At 55.5% G+C, this 16,997-nt stretch overlaps 1 protein-coding gene across 3 annotated transcripts; it reads right to left on the minus strand.

Moving 5' to 3' along the window:
• Positions 1–1,790: 1,790 nt before the first annotated feature.
• HYOU1 (hypoxia up-regulated 1) lies at positions 1,791–15,351 on the minus strand. Of its 3 annotated transcripts, none has more exons than XM_075546693.1 (26): positions 15,254–15,351; positions 14,237–14,334; positions 13,905–13,998; positions 13,668–13,746; positions 13,381–13,535; positions 13,186–13,262; positions 12,540–12,721; positions 12,258–12,373; positions 8,391–8,583; positions 8,123–8,257; positions 7,940–8,022; positions 7,712–7,844; positions 7,383–7,570; positions 7,049–7,187; positions 6,628–6,688; positions 6,425–6,504; positions 5,981–6,157; positions 5,661–5,830; positions 5,419–5,506; positions 5,220–5,342; positions 4,909–5,042; positions 4,668–4,752; positions 3,931–4,171; positions 3,786–3,836; positions 3,204–3,257; positions 1,791–3,105 (listed from the first exon to the last, which is right to left on the minus strand). In XM_075546693.1, exons 2-26 carry the CDS (start codon positions 14,325–14,327, stop codon positions 3,044–3,046), a joined length of 2,991 nt encoding a protein of 996 aa, XP_075402808.1. In that variant the 5' UTR covers positions 14,328–14,334; positions 15,254–15,351; the 3' UTR covers positions 1,791–3,043. The 3 variants fall into 3 exon arrangements, with proteins under 3 accessions (XP_075402808.1, XP_075402809.1, XP_075402807.1); XM_075546694.1 differs by having other exon boundaries at positions 3,204–3,254; positions 15,142–15,296; XM_075546692.1 differs by having other exon boundaries at positions 15,142–15,296.
• Positions 15,352–16,997: the final 1,646 nt, after the last annotated feature.

Consider the following 16,997-nt stretch of genomic DNA (forward strand, 5'->3'; position numbering starts at 1 on the left):
ACCCAGGTGGGGATGGAGCATGATGGTGGGACAGGAGTAAAGTCAAGGGAAATAGAGGAAAGAGCTAGGAGGCAAAGGGCATTTATTGAGGTATAGATAAAAACATGTACATATGCAAATATATTTATATATGAGGATGTGAAAATAGATCTATGTGTCTATATTTATAGGTTTAGTATTAAAGTAGAAGGACATTGGGCCTCCACTCAAGTACTCCCTCAATGCAAGAATACGTTCTTCTATTAAATTGGCATTCTATGATGTTCACCTTCCCGACACAAACCCTGAAGACAAAGCGGGTGCATTTATCAGGCATCAAAGAACAAAAAATCATATCATTGGGTGCACACTTCCATGATACAATCGCTGAAGACAAATGGGTGCATAAGCAAATGTGGCAAAGAAAGCTGATGGTGCCCGGCTATCAAAGGGTATAGTGTCTGGATCTTAAAAGCTTGAAGGTAACAAGTGGCCATCCAGCTAAGAAGCAACAAAGCCCACACGGAAGAAGCATACCAGCCTGTGAGATCACGAGGTGTTGAAGGATCTGGTATAAGGCATCATCAGAACAAAAAAAAAATCTTACCATAGTGAATGAGGGGGGGAGTACAGAGTGGAGACCCAAAGCCTATTTATTGGCCACTGGAGATCCCCTTGCAGAGGGGTCTAGGAGAAGAGACAAGCCAGTCAAGGTGCTATGTAGCAACGATGAAAAATACAACTTTCCTCCCCCCCTCCAACTATCCTGATCTGAATTCTACCTTGCAAGTCTGGATAGACCAGAAGGATGTACACTGGTACAGATAGGAACTGGAAACAGAGGCAATCCAGGGCAGATGATCCCTTCAGGACCAGTGCTGAGAGTGGTGATACTGGGAAGGTAGATGAAGGGTGGGTTGGAAACGTGGAACCCATGACAAGGAGCTACATGTGACCTCCTTCCTGGGGGACGCACAACAGAAAAGTGGGTGAAGGGAGACGTCAGACAGGGCAAGATGTGACAAAATCATTTATAAATTATCAAGGGCTCATGAGGGAGAGGGGAGGGGAAATGAGGAGCTGATGCCAGGGGCTTAAGTGGAGAGCAAATGTTTTGAGAATGATGGCAATGAATGTACAAATGTGCTTTACACAATTGATGCATGGATTGTGATGAGTTGCATGACCCCCTAATAAAACGATTTTTAAAAAAGGGCGGGGGGGGGGGGGAACCAAGACCAAATGACTTGAAAAGCTTCTAATTTTTTGGACTCCAAAACATACGCTCTTAATCATGGAATGACACTGTTTCCCACACATGAGCCAAGAATTAAATATTAGAGATCTTAAATCAGGGTTCCTAACATCAGCACTGACAATTTAGGTTGGAGGCTGTCCTGTGCATCCCAAGATGCTCAGCAACTTCAACCCGTTAGATGTCAGAAGCACCTGCCTAGCTGTGACCACCCCAAACATCTCCATTTGAGATAAACTGTCTTAGATGATAAAGGAACCTTCATGGCATAGTGGGTTACAAGTCAGGCTAACTGGAAGGTCAGCAGTTCAAACCCACCAGGTACTCCTTAGGAGATGAGGCTGTCTGCGCATACCCTCTTAGAAATCCTAAGGAGTAGCACTACACTCCCCAGCAAGAGTGCTTGTTTTGGCCTAGATCTTCTTAGCCCCAATAATCCTCTTTCGGCCACCACAATGTTAGCGAAAACATATTTATTATTTAAGTTTTTTTACAATAAACACACATTATCTCTCTTCAGGAACTAAGCGGCATGGGGGGAAAAATCACAGCACACTATAGAAAAGAATATTTTATTGAAACAGTTTCTCAATTAACAATGGAGCGAAATACAACTTTTTGACTCAAACCTGTTCAACAAACCTCACCCGCTAGAGAAAGAACTCAAACACACAGGGGAAGGGAAGGGGCCATTTCTGCCAATGTGGCAAAAAAGAAAAAAAAGAAGGGAGTGGGATTAAGACAGCTCTGACCAGCCCCTCCTTGCTGTGGCAGCTGGGGGCGGGCACCCTGGCTCCCGGAGGATGGGTTCCCTGGGGGCCAGGGAGCCTGCGTGCCGGCAGAGCAAGGCCTGCCCTCCACCTCTTCCCTGGGCTTGCTCAGACACCCAGCTGGCACTGCTCCCTCACCACGCTCTCCTTTTCCCCAGGGTCTCGGGAAGGGGCTCACAGTAGAACGCACATTTTGGTCAGCCCAGGAGGTGATAGCAAACACTGTCCGGGAGGACTGAGTAACAGGAGAGAGAGCGGGACCTGGGATAGCCAGCCCCTGGGGAGGAGCCAGATTTTGATGGTGCCCAGGATAGCACGAGGGCCAACTAGCCCCCGTCCTGGGTCCCACGGTCAGTGATGACATCTACAGGGAAGCCTTTTCTACCTCGTTTCCTTACTAGGGGACTGGATTCCCTGTTTTTGCTTTCTCTTTGCCTACTCTGGGCAGGAAGAGATCTGCTTAGCTTCCCGTCAGTCTGGGCGAAAGCGCTCTGGGCAAGGGGCAAAGAGCTGCTGTACTTGCCAGGGACACTGGCAGGGGCCGGGGCGTGGCAAAGGCCTCAGAGGGGAAGAGACAAGAGACTCTCAGAAACCAAACCTGGTCAACCAGGCGCTGCAGGACCTTGGCCTCCAAGCCCTCCTGCCAAGTAGGCATGGGACCCTGATTCAGTGGTGGGAGCAGCGGGGAGGGCGGGATGGGAGAGAAGATAAGCGCCTCTCCACTGTCCCGGGGCCCCCTTCCTGCTATCAGATCTCATCCAACCCACCTCCCCACAGGCAAAGAATGAAGACGTAATAGTGATTTTCCCCAAAGTGAGGGCCTGCATGGTAGGTAGGAGGTGGACTTGGGGAATAGAACCGCCCCAGAAAGACGTGGAGCAATGTCCTGTCCCGTCTCTTCCCCTCAACACCTCCATCCATAGGTGACAGAAGGGCCGGAGATCCCGGGGCAGGTCCCTCCCCTCCCCCACCCTCAGTGTTTAATAAATAGAGGTGGTGGGAGAAGAAGGTACGAGAGATGGGAAATGGAGGAGGTGGGTTATAGCTCATCATTCTTCAAAGTCCGCTTCTGTTCCTCTGGCTGCTCTTTCTGCTCCGGCTCTGTCAGGCGGGAGAGGGGAGGGGGGAATGGCAGTGGGTGAGACAGAAATGGGCCCTTCTCCCTGAGGTTTCCCAGCAGGCCCCAGCCCTCCCCTCACCTGCTCCTGGACCTGCTAACTCCAGAGGCTCAGCATCGGCCGACTCCGCTCCTGCTTTTTGGAAGAAAGGTTAGTCAGTCTCCAAAGGAGGGGCTACTGGGGGGTGGGGTGGGTCAGCAAACTTGTTCTACAAAGACCCAGGTGATAAATATTTCAGGATTTGTGGGTCACGTTTGGTTTCTTTGCACATCGTTATTTTCATAATTGGGAATTAGCATATACATCATTCCTTAGTCCAATCATATGAAGCAGAACTGTACAATTGCTAACCACAACCAATTTCCAAACAATCTCTTTCTTCCTGGACTTCTTGACATTGTCTCTCCCTTACCCCTACTGTACCCGCCCCCCCAAACCCTTATTCTACCTGCTGTCCCCATAGGTTCAACAATCCGGGGTTTCATATACCAAAACACAAGTCTGCTTTATGTCTCTGATCACATTATTAGTAATATTAAAAACAACCCTTAAAAAATGTAAAGACCACTCACAGCTCGTGGCTGCACAGACACAGTCATGTTATGGCTAGCTGACCTCTGACCTAACGCCATGACCACATTCCCAGGCAGCACCCCGACTCACCTATCTCCACCGGCTCAGGCTCTGGAATGGGCTTTGCGTCTTCAGTCTGGCCTGCAGGGAAAGCGGGAGTCCAATGTAGGCCGAGGAGGCAGGGGGGGCTTCTCCCCTGTCCAGAAGAGCCTGGCATCAGGGACCCCTCTCTCACCTGGTGGCGGGATGACTTTCTCCTCCTGGTCCCCAGCACTGGCGTTGACGGGAGGCTCTGTCCGCGTCCCATTCTTATCCTTGGGCCGGGGCCGGGGCCTGGCAAACTTGGCCTTATTGAGCAGATACTGCACTTCGCGGTCCAGCGCCATCATCTTGGCCTCAATGTCCTTTGAGAGCAACACGGGCTTCTCTGTGGCAGGCAGCTTGGCCTGCTCAGCCACGGTCGTGTTCTTCCAGGCCTGGGGGAACAGTGGACAGTGGGTTCAGAGCTGGCCATGGAGAGGGCCGACATGCCCAGCCCAGAGGAGCATACTCCAGCCAGTCTCAGGATTGCTCCCTCTTGGCCATCAGCCCCACACGCTTGCTGCAGTCGTGTCCAGGACTCCCAATCACCTTCTCAGCCCAAGCCCTCTTACTCTGGGCAAAGGGCTCTCCTGACTTCCCCTTTGGCCTTTCCACTTGAGCTCTGGATCAAACAAGAGCCCCTGGACCGTCAAGGGTTTCTGGCTCCAGCCCTGGCTCCTCCAAGCAGCTTCCTCTGGCCTCCCAGGGTGGGGGGCCTTGCTGCTCCTTCAACCCCATGCCTCGCAAGGCTATGATCCTTGCTCACCAATGCCCACGCCTTGCTTCCTCTGTTAAGAGACTCAGCCGGGAGGCTGGGGTTGCTGGGTGTCCATGCAGCACCCCTCCCTCCCTCTACCCTGGTCGGCATAGCTAAGGGAGAGCAGCCATTACCCAGGTCTCGTTGATGACGTTTTCCAGCGTTGCCATTTCCACCTCGGTGAAGATCTGGTCCATCTCTGGGAGGAGCCGGGCCCCTCTGGAAGCCAGAGAGGAAGAGAGCTGGGGAATAGGGCCGGGCCAGCCCTTGTGGGGCCACCACGAGGGCGTGAGCAGGGACGACCAGGCTGCAGCTAGCAGGCTGCAAGGCCAGTGCCCTGGTGGGAGGGAGCGAGTGAGACAGAGAGCCACTCACTTGAGGAACATGCTGGAATGGTTGAGGAGATTATCGAGGGCAGACAGACGCTCAGGCCACTTCTTACGCTCCTCCACGCGGAAGAACAGCCCTTGGCACAGCCTCCTGAGCTCCGACAGCTTCTCCTTCAGCATCTGGGGCGGGGCGGGGGGGGGGCGGAGGGGAAAAGCGTGACCCAGAGCTAGCCTGGAGTCAGGCCCCGTGGCTTTCTTCCTACCCGTCCCCACCCCTCCCCCGCGTCACCCCTGCCTGGCAGAGGGAGAGGAAGGAGAATGCTCCCACCCACCCGGGGGTCTGGAAAGGACCCTCACCACCGTGGTGGCCCCGAAGCCCTCATCCTCCAGCCAGGTGGAAGTGGCGCTGAGTTTCCCAGAGATCTCCTCCCGCTGCTCCTCCGTGGAGACTTCCTGGTACTCGGCCTGGTACAGCTTGTCCTGGGGAGGCACCCACGTCACCCACGCATGCACCGGCCTCTGACCAAGCGCCAGTCCTTGGGGGAGGCCCACCAACCTGGGTCTCAAAGATGAAAGCTTCCAGGCTGTTGGCGGCTTTCTCCCGTTCGTGCTTCTCCAGGTCTCGGAGAGTCAAATCCTGGAGCCTGCGAGTTGATGGACAGGGCAGGGAGGAGGAAGAGTGTGTCAGTCCTGCGATCCTGGGTCAGAGAGCTTTCTCCCTTCCAGGATGACAATGGCGATGTTGACGGGGTCGTCACCATGTTCACCCGCATGCTCGCTCGCACAGCCCTGACTCACTTTTGCACGGAATGAGCGATCATATCCTCTGGCAAGTCCAGCAGGTCCAGGACGGACAGCTCCACGCCTATCTCCTCCACCACTCTCTGCTTCCGGGCCGGCTTGGACTTCTTTCCTTCCTCTGGGGAGGGCGGGACGCCCTCAGAGTCTGCCTCTCCCTTTTCACCTGGCTTCGGGGAGGAAAAAAGGCAGGAAATCTAGGAACAGCCAAGACCCTTCTGCTCCCCTGGAGGGCAGGGCTCCAGGGGCCCGGAGAGGAAGCACAGCACTTTCCCCTCTGTCTCTGGGTCCCACCTTGGCCTTCCCAGCCCATGGTTCACCTTGGCCTCCGACTTCTCCCCATCTTTTTCTGCAACTTTTTCTCCAGCGGGGGGTGCCTGCCCCTCAGAGGGTGGGGGCCGAGAGGCATCCTCCGACGGGGTCTCAGCTTCCTCCTTCACCTCTGCCTGCTTCCCGGCCTCATCCTTGCTCCCTTCGGCAGGGCCTTCCTCTTCCTCCTAAAAGCCACCAGACACCGGTCACCAGCAGGGTCTGTGGCTCTGGACCAGCCTCGGCCATGGCAGACCCATCTGGGTGGACAGACACTGCAGGGAAGGTGTGTGCGGGCTGCCTGGCCTTCAGCAGACTAGATGGCGTGGACCACCAGAACAGACGAGAGCGAGTGTGGAGCCCGAGGAGCAGGGCGGCTGGGATACCCTGAGCTCCTTGCCTCTGCTGCCACGCCCACATCCACACCCACACTCCCCGCCACATCTTGGGCTCACCTGGACTGTCTCAGTCCCATTTTCCTTGGCATCTGGTGTGGTACCACCTCCAAACAGGCTGGAAATGGTGTTGCCCAGTTCTGGGGGGGAGGGCAGAACAAAAGGGGACCAAAGTGACACTAGCTCCTAACCCAAACCTCGTCCAACTCCCCAAATGCACACGAGGAGCGTCCACATCCCCAGTGTTCCAGAGCCCGTCTTACTGGTGAGCGTGGACTCCTCTTCTGGGCTATCCTCCACCAGCGTCTCAAACACAGTCTCCACCTGGAAACGGGGATTCGAAACGAAGACACTGAGGCGTGCCCACAGGCTGCGGCGCCTTTTCTCTGGTGGAGACTCTCCCTCGGGTGCACGGTTGCACGGCGATCCCCAGCCAAGCAACTTACCTCTCAGTCTGTGTCCGTCCTCCGCCCCCCTACCCCCTGCCCTGCGGCCCCTCCCGCCACCGATCTGCTCTGTGAGGGCGGCGTCTGGGCCTTGTCCTCTCCCTGACATGTCACTCACACGGGTGGTTTCCCGGAAACGTGGGGTACCCGTGAGCACTTACAGGCCATGAGAAGGCCCCACGCGAGCCCAGTGTGCAGCAGACGCTCGCACTCCCACCCTGCCCTCCTGCGCCCTCACCCTGTCCAGGCTCAGCACGCCACTCTCGTCCAGGTTGAAGTGCGCCTTGATGCCCTTGGACTCGTAGTCTGGGTACTTCTTGAAGCTGTCGCCCACGCCGTTCAGCACCACGGTGGTCAGGTTCTGGGAGCCAAAGACCCTGCGTGGAAAGGAGACATGACTGCGAGCCTGCCGGCCTGCTCACTTCACAAGGAGACACTCGCTGCAGGAAGGGCCTCACACCCCAGCCCCAGCCTGCTCTCCTGCCTTCAGCACGCATACCCCCAAACACTCCCTTCTCCCCAGCCCTCGGTCACCTGGCAGCCCCTCCTAGCTCCCCACTGCCCCGCCTCACCGAAGATCCTCAGGCCCCATGAAGCCCAGGTCGCCGTAGTTGATGTAGAAGTTGAAGTCCTGGCTGTAGCGGTTGAAGGTGATGACCTTGCGCTGAGGGTAGGGCCCCATCCGAGAGAAGAGCACACGCTTATTGTGCTTCAGGCTACGAGCCCCCGTCTCCTCCTCCATCTCTCGAGTGAACTCCACCTGCACAGCAGGCGGAGAGAAGGGGTGCTCAAATGGAAGCCTGCTCTGGGGAGCTCTCCCCTTGATACCAAGAAAGGGATAAGCTAGAGCCAGTGGGAGGGGAAACGACCCCTGGACAGGTAAAGGGTGTATGTTACGCACCAGGATGGGGTAGATCACGGCGTCCCGGACGATGAAGGGCTTCACCTTGAAGGCTTTGCTGAGTGCTGCTGCCTGGTACACAGCCCCCATGGCGGCGGCCTCATCCGCGTTGATGTTCTTCCCCAGCTCCTCCCTGCGAGAGGCCGGGCTCTCAGCACCTGTGCAGACTTCGGAGGTGCTGGCCCCGCCCCAGGCCAACCCCGCCCAGAGGCCCAGCCCCACACTCACTTGCCCACAGCTTTCAGCAGCACCTCCTGCACCTTGGGTACCCGAGTGGCTCCCCCGACCAAGATCACCTGCTCAATCTCATCCTGCAGACGGGACAGAGCACAGGTGAGCGAGTCCCGGAGTGATGAGGCCCCCTCCTCTGCACTGCCGTCCCTCGATGCCGGCCAACAGTGACCTCCTCACCAGACTCATCTCCGCACTCTGCAGCGCCTGCTGCACAGGCCCGGGCACTCGCTCAAACAGGTCTGCGCACAGCTCCTCAAACTCCGCTCGGGTCACCTTGGCTTTGAAGTCCACATCGTCCATCAGGCCCTCGATCTGAGGGAGGACAAGGGTGTCAGGGCATCCCCACTGGTGGACTAAAGACGAAGGGGCAGGGGTGTGGGAGGATGGCAAGAGGGGCAGGGTCACAGAGTGAGCCCCGTGCCGTGTGTGGGAGCGCTGTGAGCACCTGGGCCATGTGGTCAGCGTTGGCACTCAGGACCGTCTTGACCCTATTGGCTTCACGTAGCAGCTTGGCCATGGCCCGGGGGTTCTCTCGTACATCCTTTGAGCCCTGGCCCTTTCGCTGCTTGTTGAAAAGCCCAGCCAGATGCTCGCGCAGTCGGAGCTCCATCTCCAAGCCCCCCAGGGTGCGGTCAAACCTGCGCAAGGCAGAAGAATCTATTTCAGAGGAGAGCACTGAACCTGCAGCTCGGGGAGAGGGCTTTGGTCTGATGAGAGCACCAGGGAGCAGATGAAGGGGGAGGAGGAGAGAGTGGAGCACATCCTGATCCACCAAGCCTTGAGGACGATATTCCCGCTCAGAGCAGCCAATGCACAGAGAAGACCATATGGCCGGCCCCCCCTATGAGACACGATATTCCCCACTGACCCATAGCCGACAGGAGACAACACTGGAGACACTGTGGGAATTGTGTCTGATCTGATCCCACCACACTGAGGCAAAACACTAAGGGCATGGAACAGAACAGCAAGGGGAACAGAGCAGCGAAGTCTCCAGGGAATATCAACAATAGACTTTGGGGTCAAGGCTTGGCGCCCCATCAGACCTGACTGGAAAACACTCCTAAAGACCAACAAACAGTTCCTGATTTAACTATAGGCTTTTCTTTTGTTGTTGGTGGTGGTTTTTGGTTTTGTGTGTGTGTCATTGGCTTTTTGTTATTGTTGATGATGTTTTGTTTTCTTTTGTTGCTTGGTTTTGCTCTGTCTTGTTTTTATTCATGTTATTATCTCCGCAGGCCTGTCTAAATAAGATAGGCTAGATGAACAATCTGGGGAGAAAACAACGGGATTGACAGTTCCAGGGGGACATGGGAGAGAGGGAGGTGGGGGGAAAGGAAGTGGTGCTAATAACCACAGGACAAGGGAACAAACGATTCAAATTGGTGATGAGGAGGGTGTAGGAGGCCTGGTAGGGCATGATCAATGGCAATGTAACCAAGAGGAATTACTGAAACCCAAATGAAGGCTGAGCATGATAGTGGGACAAGAGGAAAGAACTAGGAGGAAAATGGGCCTTTATAGAGGTCTAAATAGAGGCATGTACATATGTAAATATATTTATATATGATGATGGGGAAATAGGTCTATGTACACTTATCTGTAGGTTTAGTATTAAGATGTCTCCACTCAAATACTCCTTCAATGCAAGAACATTTTGTTCTATTAACCTGGCATTCCATGATGTTCACCTTCCCAACACGATTGCTAAAGACAAAGCGAGTGCATAAGCAAATGTGGTGAAGAAAGCTGATGGTGGCCGGCTATCAAAAGATATAGCATCTGGGGTCTTAAAGGCTTGAAGGTAAACAAGTAGCCATCTAACTCAGAAGCAACAAAGCCCACATGGAAGAAGCACATCAGCCTGTGTGATCACGAGATGTCGAAGGGATCAGTTATGAGCCATATAAGAACAAAAACTCCAATCATTGTGAATGAGGGGGAGTACTGACTGGGGACCCAAGACCCATCTGTAGGCAACTGGACATCCCCTTACAAAAGGGTCATGGGGAGGAGACAAGCCAGTCAGGGTGCAGTGTAACAATGATGAAACATACAAGTTTCCTCTAGTTCCTAAACGCTTCCTCCCTACCTACTATCATGAACCCAATCCTACCTCACAAACCTGGCTAGACCAGAGGATGTACACTGGTACAGACAAGAACTGGAAACACAGGGAATCCAGGGCGGATAATCCCTTCAGGACCACTGGTGAGAGTGGCAATATCGGGAGGGTGGGGTGGAAAGGGGGAACCGATTACAAAGATCTACATATAACCTCCTCCCTGGGCGATGGACAACAGAAAAGTGGGTGAAGGGAGTGGGCAAGATATATCAAAATAATAACAAATTATCAAGGGTTCCTAAGGGAGTGGGGAGCGCAGAGGGAGGAGGAAAATGAGGAGCTGATAACAAGGGATCAAGCAGAAAGCAAATGTTTTGAGAATGATGGCAACAAATGTACTTGACACAAGTGATGTATGCATGGATGTGATAAAAGTTGTGATTTTTAAAAAAATACTGCACAGGCAAAGAGATGATGGACACACGGACAGGGCTTCTTCATCAGTAGAGGAGCCTGATGGTACCCTTGCTTTGCTTCAGGGGGACCTATTTAGCCTTAGCACTGCAGGTATGAACACTCTCTGCCCCCTTAATTCCCATCCAGCTGACCCCTCACTCTGACAATCCTTCCACCCAATCATCAACAGAATCTACTGAGCAGCTGCTAGTGATAAAACAGGGAACAACGAAAGACCTTCCTACATTCTTGCTCCCCAAAAGTTTACAACTAATCTTTCAAAACAATGTAAAATTATAGCCACCTCAGATGTTATAAGGGAGAGAGAAACGATGCAATTAGAACCTATCCACGGGAAACCTGAGCTACTCCGGGACATCCAGAAATGCTTCCCTGAGGAAGTAATCCTTGACTGACCCCCAATGGGCCAGTTAGCGAGTTACCAAGGTGGAAACGAGAACATACTAGGCTGTGAAGCGGGAAGGATCCAGCTGAGTAATTTGCTGGAGCGCAGAGCAGGAGACTCAGGGTTAGAGAGAAGCTGCACAGGAGTCCAGGCCAGAGAGGGCCAACATAAAGCTTGGAACCACCAAAGGGTGGTCACCATGCAATGGGGCTTTTGAAAAGAACTGACTGCGGAGGGGAGAGAGAACTAGGAGGGGCCACTATGGAAGCAGGACGCTCTCTGGCCAGTCTGCAGGTGAAGGTGTGCTCCTAACTTGGACCAGGGTCGCAGCGGTGAGACCTTAACCCAAAGCCACTGGGGCCGAGTCGCCTCTGACTCACAGCAAGTCTGCAGGGCAGAATGGAACTGCTCCATGTCCCTATAGCGGTCACTAGTGACAGGCCCAGGCAGCCCCTCATTCTGTCTAAGCAGAAGTGGGCTAGGACTGCCAAGGTTTGAGTCACCAGCCCAATGCTTAACCAACTGTGATACCAGCACTCCTAGAGACAGGCGGAAAAGAACAGGTCCAAGCATAAGACAGGAGCACGGCGACTGCTCTCTCCCCATGCGGTCAGAGGAAGGAAGAAAGCCAACAACGGAGGCATGGGGACTCAACAGGCCACACGGGCGCCAGCCCAAAACCCCAAACCATAACTCGATGGTACCTGGCTCCCACCTACTCTGAAAAGGCTCGCAAGAGAAGCTCCTGGAGAGAGCGGGAGAGAAGTGGGGAACAAAACTCACAACTCCACGCAAGTGCCCAGGCTGGCTGATTGGACAAAGACTAGTGGAAGCCCAGTCCCCCTTCGCGTCTGGAACTAACTCAGCCCTCTGGCTCCCCCTTTAGCTACATAAGAGACAAGGCTCTCGGGGGAGCAAGAGCCCTCCTGGGTGTGTGCAAGCCTTAGAATTCCCAGCCCTTTGGAATCCAGGGGGTGGCATTTGCCCAAGACCAAAGTTCAGAAGTGTTTGGGCAGGAGGAGGATCGGAGGAGGATCTGAGAGAGAACACCCAGGGAGGAGCTGGGAAGAGTGACATCACAGCGAAGGGGCTGCATGAATGAGACCAGACCGTGCGTGCATCAGCGATTAAAACCTATGCCCTGCACAATCTTAAACAAGGGCGCAGATTCATAGTTACTGATATCAGGTGGGACACAAACGACTGTGACACACTGCACACACGTGCCGCCTCAGGGACCTCTTTAGGACAAGGTACGTTGAGGGCGCGCCTTTCTTTCAGGCTCGTCCCTTGCTCTTTGGGAGTGGGGCCCACAGTGGCCTTCACTGGGGAGAACATCCCTGCAGGAAACAGGAGGACCCCTCCCTGCTCCCAGGCCCACTTACCCCACTCCCCGGATCTGCAGCTGAGGCTGCAGCCCGGCCTCCTTGGTCTTCACTGTCTGGTAGGTGACGATGGTGCACACGGTGCTGCCTGAGCCCATGTCATAGAACATGACGTTCTGTAGAAAAACCAAGGCAGAGGTCGCAGGAGCCTCACCCCGCTCGCTCCAGGGTGCACGCCTGCCTACCTACCTGTGCCCAGCTGCGCATTGCCGAGGACCAGTGAGTGTCAACAAGATGCAAAACCCGGCTCCCTGTGCATCCGGGCAGGGCTTGCTGGCTCACCTGGGCAGTGGCGTTGATATCCTTCCTGCGGAAGACGCCATAGCTGAGAGCGGTGGCGGTGTTGTCGTTGATGAGCTGCAGCACCTTGAGGCCGGCCATGCGGGCTGCCTGCAGCACGGCCCGGCGCTCGGCCTGGTTGAAGAAGGCTGGCACAGTGATCACTGCATCCTTGATTGGCTGCTCTACAGAGGCAACACAACAGGGCCCCTTCCAGCTCCGCATCTTACAGGAGGGCGTTTCAGCCGCATCACAGAAAGCTGTCCCGTGCATCGCAGGGTGCTTAACACAACCTCTGGCCTCTGCTCACTAGTTACTATTACTACCTCGCCAATTTGATGCCCCAACAGGTCTCCAAACCCCACCCACGGCCTTCAGGGCCAAATCCACCTCACTGCTGCCTGGCAGGTCAGAGTGGAACTGCTTCCTCGAGCTTTAGAGGCCCGCTTCCTCCCCCTGCAGCAGAGGTGCTGGGGGCTGCCAAGACCCGGCCATTCAGTGCACCTTACTGTGCCAGCAGGCCTTTACCACAGATGCCTCTAAACACTGCCAAATGCTCCCCGGCAGGCAAAATTGCTCCCGTGTGAGAACCACTGCCTTAGACCTCGGGGAGCCTGGCCTCCACTGGCCCCACCGTGGGGTCCCTCACCTGCAAAATCTTCAGCAAGGGAGCGGGAGTAATTGAGAATCATGCCCAGCACCTCCTCAGGTGAGAACTGCAGCTGCCTACAGGGTGTGTGAAGGGGGCAAGGAGGAGGGGAGAGAGCTGGTGAGTTAGAGGCGAGGTCGGCCAGGCACCAAGGCAGGACAAACACAAGGAGCCATCCCCGGGAAGAGCACTCACGGAGTCATCTGGAAGTGCACCGTCTGCCTCTGTGGGTCAACAGTCAGCTCGTGCTCGGGGAATCGGGCCCGGTAAAGGGCCACGTGGGGGTTATCTGCCTGCTTCCCTAGTAGGGGCTGGAAGTAGCGCAGTGTTGCCTTTGGATTCTTGATGGCCTGAGAGGAGGTGAAGAAAGAGCAGAGTACTAGGCTAAAGAGCCCAGCATCTGACACCTCCAACACCTCCCGTGAGATCGACAGGGAGACGAGGGGGCATGTGGAATGTCCCTTGCTCTGCCCAGCACTCACCATGCTTGCTGCGCTGTCGCCAAGAAACCTTTCATTTTCTTTCAGGGTTACGGTTACTGGGGTTTTCCTCCGCGATTCCCTGAGGAAAAGACAACGGGCCCAGGTGACCAAGAGGGCAAGTTCAAGCGCCTGCAGAAGGATGAAGACCCAGGAGCCTCAGTGCCAATCACTCAGCTACCAGTGTCTGCTATGGGCATGAAGCTCACACACCCATCCCCACTCGGGGGCCAGCCTCACTTGTTCAAGACAATTTCCATGGGCACTCCAGGCTTGACGATGGCCACCTTCATGGACTCGCTGCCCAAGTCCACAGACATGACTGCCAGCGTCTCTGGGGAGGAAACAGGTTGGTCACTTGACCCTTGCTCTTCCAGCGATTTCCAGTGGCCCCCTCCAATCAAAGCACTATCACACCTCACGGTAAAGGAAAACAGCAGACATCACAGAAGAAAATCTTGGGTGCAGCACCTCACGAGTTTTCCAACTAAAGAGCCGCACTCATTCTCCCAATCATTTATCCCCATCACTTATTCTTCTGCTCCCTGGGGGTGGGGAGGTGGGGTACATACCACTCAGTGCCAGCAGGTCTGCCAAGAGCACAGTCACCAAGACCCAACAGGCTGGCCTACAGGGCCTCTGCCTTCTGACTGTGGCTGCCATTGTGGCCCTGGAGGAGAAAACAAAAGACCTGGAACTGGACGCACGGAGTGAGGGTGGAAGCGCTCTGCCCCAGAGAAACTGTAAGGCTCCTTAGCGCTCCATTCCCACCCATAGACAGTCCACACCCGCGCCCTCTTCCCGATGAGTCTCAACCACCCTCTAATCGTCCCCAGAAAGAGCCACACAAAGGCCCACGCCAAAGGCCACATAGCCCTCCCTCCAGAAGAAACCTGGACAAAGGATGGAGCCAGAGCCTTCAGCTCACTACAGGGAACAGGTGAGTGACCCAGCACTGCCCCCCTGCTGTCAGCCATCTGGGGTGCAGCCAGGGATTCCCCGCCCAGGACTCTACTACCTCTGGGCACCTGGAGCTCCCCTGCTGGCAGAGAAAGCCCGGCTGGGCCTGGGCGGAACTGAGAGATGGTGACGGCAGGACAGGTTCCTTCGGGAAGAGGGGCCTGCCTCCTTCTCAGCGTCCCGCCAGGGGGTCCCGTCCTGACTCCCTCGCTCCCGCCCGCGCCCTCTTCAGCCCCCAGCCCACGCAGACGTTGTGCTTGAGGCGCTAAGGTTCCTCGCCCGGCAGGTACCAGCCACCGCGTACCCGCCTCACCCGCATCCGACCATGGCGGCGACGCCCGCTCCCGAGAACGGGTCTCGGCCCACCCCAGCCGCGCGGGGGCACGTCGGGAGCCGAGTTGCGGGGCCCAAACGGCCCGGGTGGCCCTGACTCCTTCTACCGACCCGCCCCCAAGCTAGCACGCTGCCTTCCCTCGCCGGGGTTGCCGGCGCCCCTCGCCATGCCCAGGCGCGCTACCTCCGGCCTCCGCTCGTCTGCGACGGTCACCGCGGCGGACGCACCCGCGAGGCCCACAGCGCGGCCCCCGACCCGCGCCCTTCGCAACTCCCCTCGGCTTGCAAACTGTTACCTCTCCGTGGCGTCTCGCGCACCAGCCGGCCCCGGACGCGGCGCGCGCTCATTGGCGACTGTGTGGCCGGGACCTGCGCCGCGCGCCCGGCCCCGCCCCCGCCGCCGCGCCGCGCGCGCCCATTGGTCCACGTCCTAGGCCGGTCCCGCCCCCGCCGCCGCGCCGCGCGCGCCCATTGGTCCACGTCCTAGGCCGACCCCCGCCCCCGCCGGGGGAGGGGCCGGCCCGCGCTCCGCCGAGTCCGCGCCGCGCACGTTCGGCCCGGATTGGCCCACGTCACGTTCCGGGTGGGAGCGTTGCGCTGTGTCTCCCTCCGCCCCCCCACCCCCCCCCGCGCTGGCCTCGGTGACGGCGAGGCCGTTGTCCTGCCTCGACCTGCGTCCCGGGACCTGTGTCCCGGGAGTTCGCGGGGGACCTGTGTCTGGAACAGTCGATTGCCGCGCTGGCTCAGCTCAGCACATCTGCTCCCGGACACCTGGGCCGCTTACCTGGGCCGCTTCCCTGGGGCGCTGCGGAGGAAGGATGGGAAGGCCGGGCCACAAGGAAAAGGCGCTGGCTTGCTGGTTAGTATTGGACTGCCTTAGGCCCTGGCTGGAAATCAGAGCAAGCCGGTGCGCCAGGTTCTGTCCACCGCCAGGCTCTGTCCACCACCACTTCCCTTTGTTTCATTGAAGAAAACCGCTGGATAAAATGTTCTCTAAGGGATCAGGATTACACAGTGCATCAGCGGCAAAAATGGCCCGGAATCCTTAGTCTGAACCGTAATAAAGCGTTAAAACAATGAGAGACACGAATAATTGGTTGATGAAACATAACATGGTTCTATTTCTGCTATAGAATTAAAGTGTTGTTTGCAGATACTTAGCGCTCTTTGTCACTTTCCAACCTGGGTGGACTGCACTTGAACATGGAGACCAGCCCCCATTTCCCTTTCCTTAATTAACGTTTGGCCTCCCTGCAACAGAGATTCTCTGGAAGGCCTCGATGGACCTTGTTTAAGGAATTTGTTACTTTCTCTGCATTTTTCATGATTCCTAAGGGGGAGGAGTTAGTGACTGACTGCTTAGAAGAGTGACCTATTTATTGCCAGTACAGGGACAGGTAATAAATCTTCAGAGATCTTGATGTTGTAGAGAAATTGGTGGAAATCAGATCAAGATTACAGGGTAATGCTCTCGCAGTGTCTTCATAAATAATGCATGAACGCGTGAAACAAATCCACACAATCTAGATGGAGCTAAATCTTGACACCATCCCCATCCATCACTCTTTTCTGAGGTTTTGATGTGTAATCCTCCAGGCCATTCCACCCCACCCCCCATGTTTACATACATACATGTTTCTAGAAACATGAGGATCCCCTTATTTAAAACCACAAAAGATTATCCACATGTATAGTTTACAACCTCTTTTTAAACATTTTGTTGAGAACATATGCACCAAAACAGGCACCAGTTCAACCGCTTCTGCCTGTAGCGTTGCCTTCTTGGGGTTATGCCACTACGCTCATCCTCCCTTTCTGGGCTGTGTCTCCCCATTAATAGTAATAAACTCACTGCACCCTTAGGTTCCCATTTCATGGTCCCAGTTGCTGTTGGTCCCATATAACATCAAGATGCTTTATGATTCATGACTGTATAGGACAGTAAAACTGCTCCTTCAGGTTTCTGAGACTGTAGATTGTTACGAGAGCTGACTGACTCTTTCTCCTGCAGAACGGCTGGTGAATAAGAACCACAAATTT

The sequence above is a fragment of the Tenrec ecaudatus genome, chromosome 4, assembly GCF_050624435.1.
Source record: "Tenrec ecaudatus isolate mTenEca1 chromosome 4, mTenEca1.hap1, whole genome shotgun sequence".
Classification (NCBI taxonomy): Eukaryota; Metazoa; Chordata; class Mammalia; order Afrosoricida; family Tenrecidae; genus Tenrec; species Tenrec ecaudatus.

Coding starts and splice junctions, on each gene's coding strand:
- HYOU1 (XM_075546693.1), bottom strand. CDS start 14,327: ATGGCAGCCACAGTCAGAAGGCAGAGGCCCTGTAGGCCAGCCTGTTGG. Junction 13,263..13,380: donor GTGCACTTCCAGATGACTCC/GTGAGTGCTCTT, acceptor CACACCCTGTAG/GCAGCTGCAGTTCTCACCTG. Junction 6,505..6,627: donor AGAGGAGTCCACGCTCACCA/GTAAGACGGGCT, acceptor CCTCCCCCCCAG/AACTGGGCAACACCATTTCC.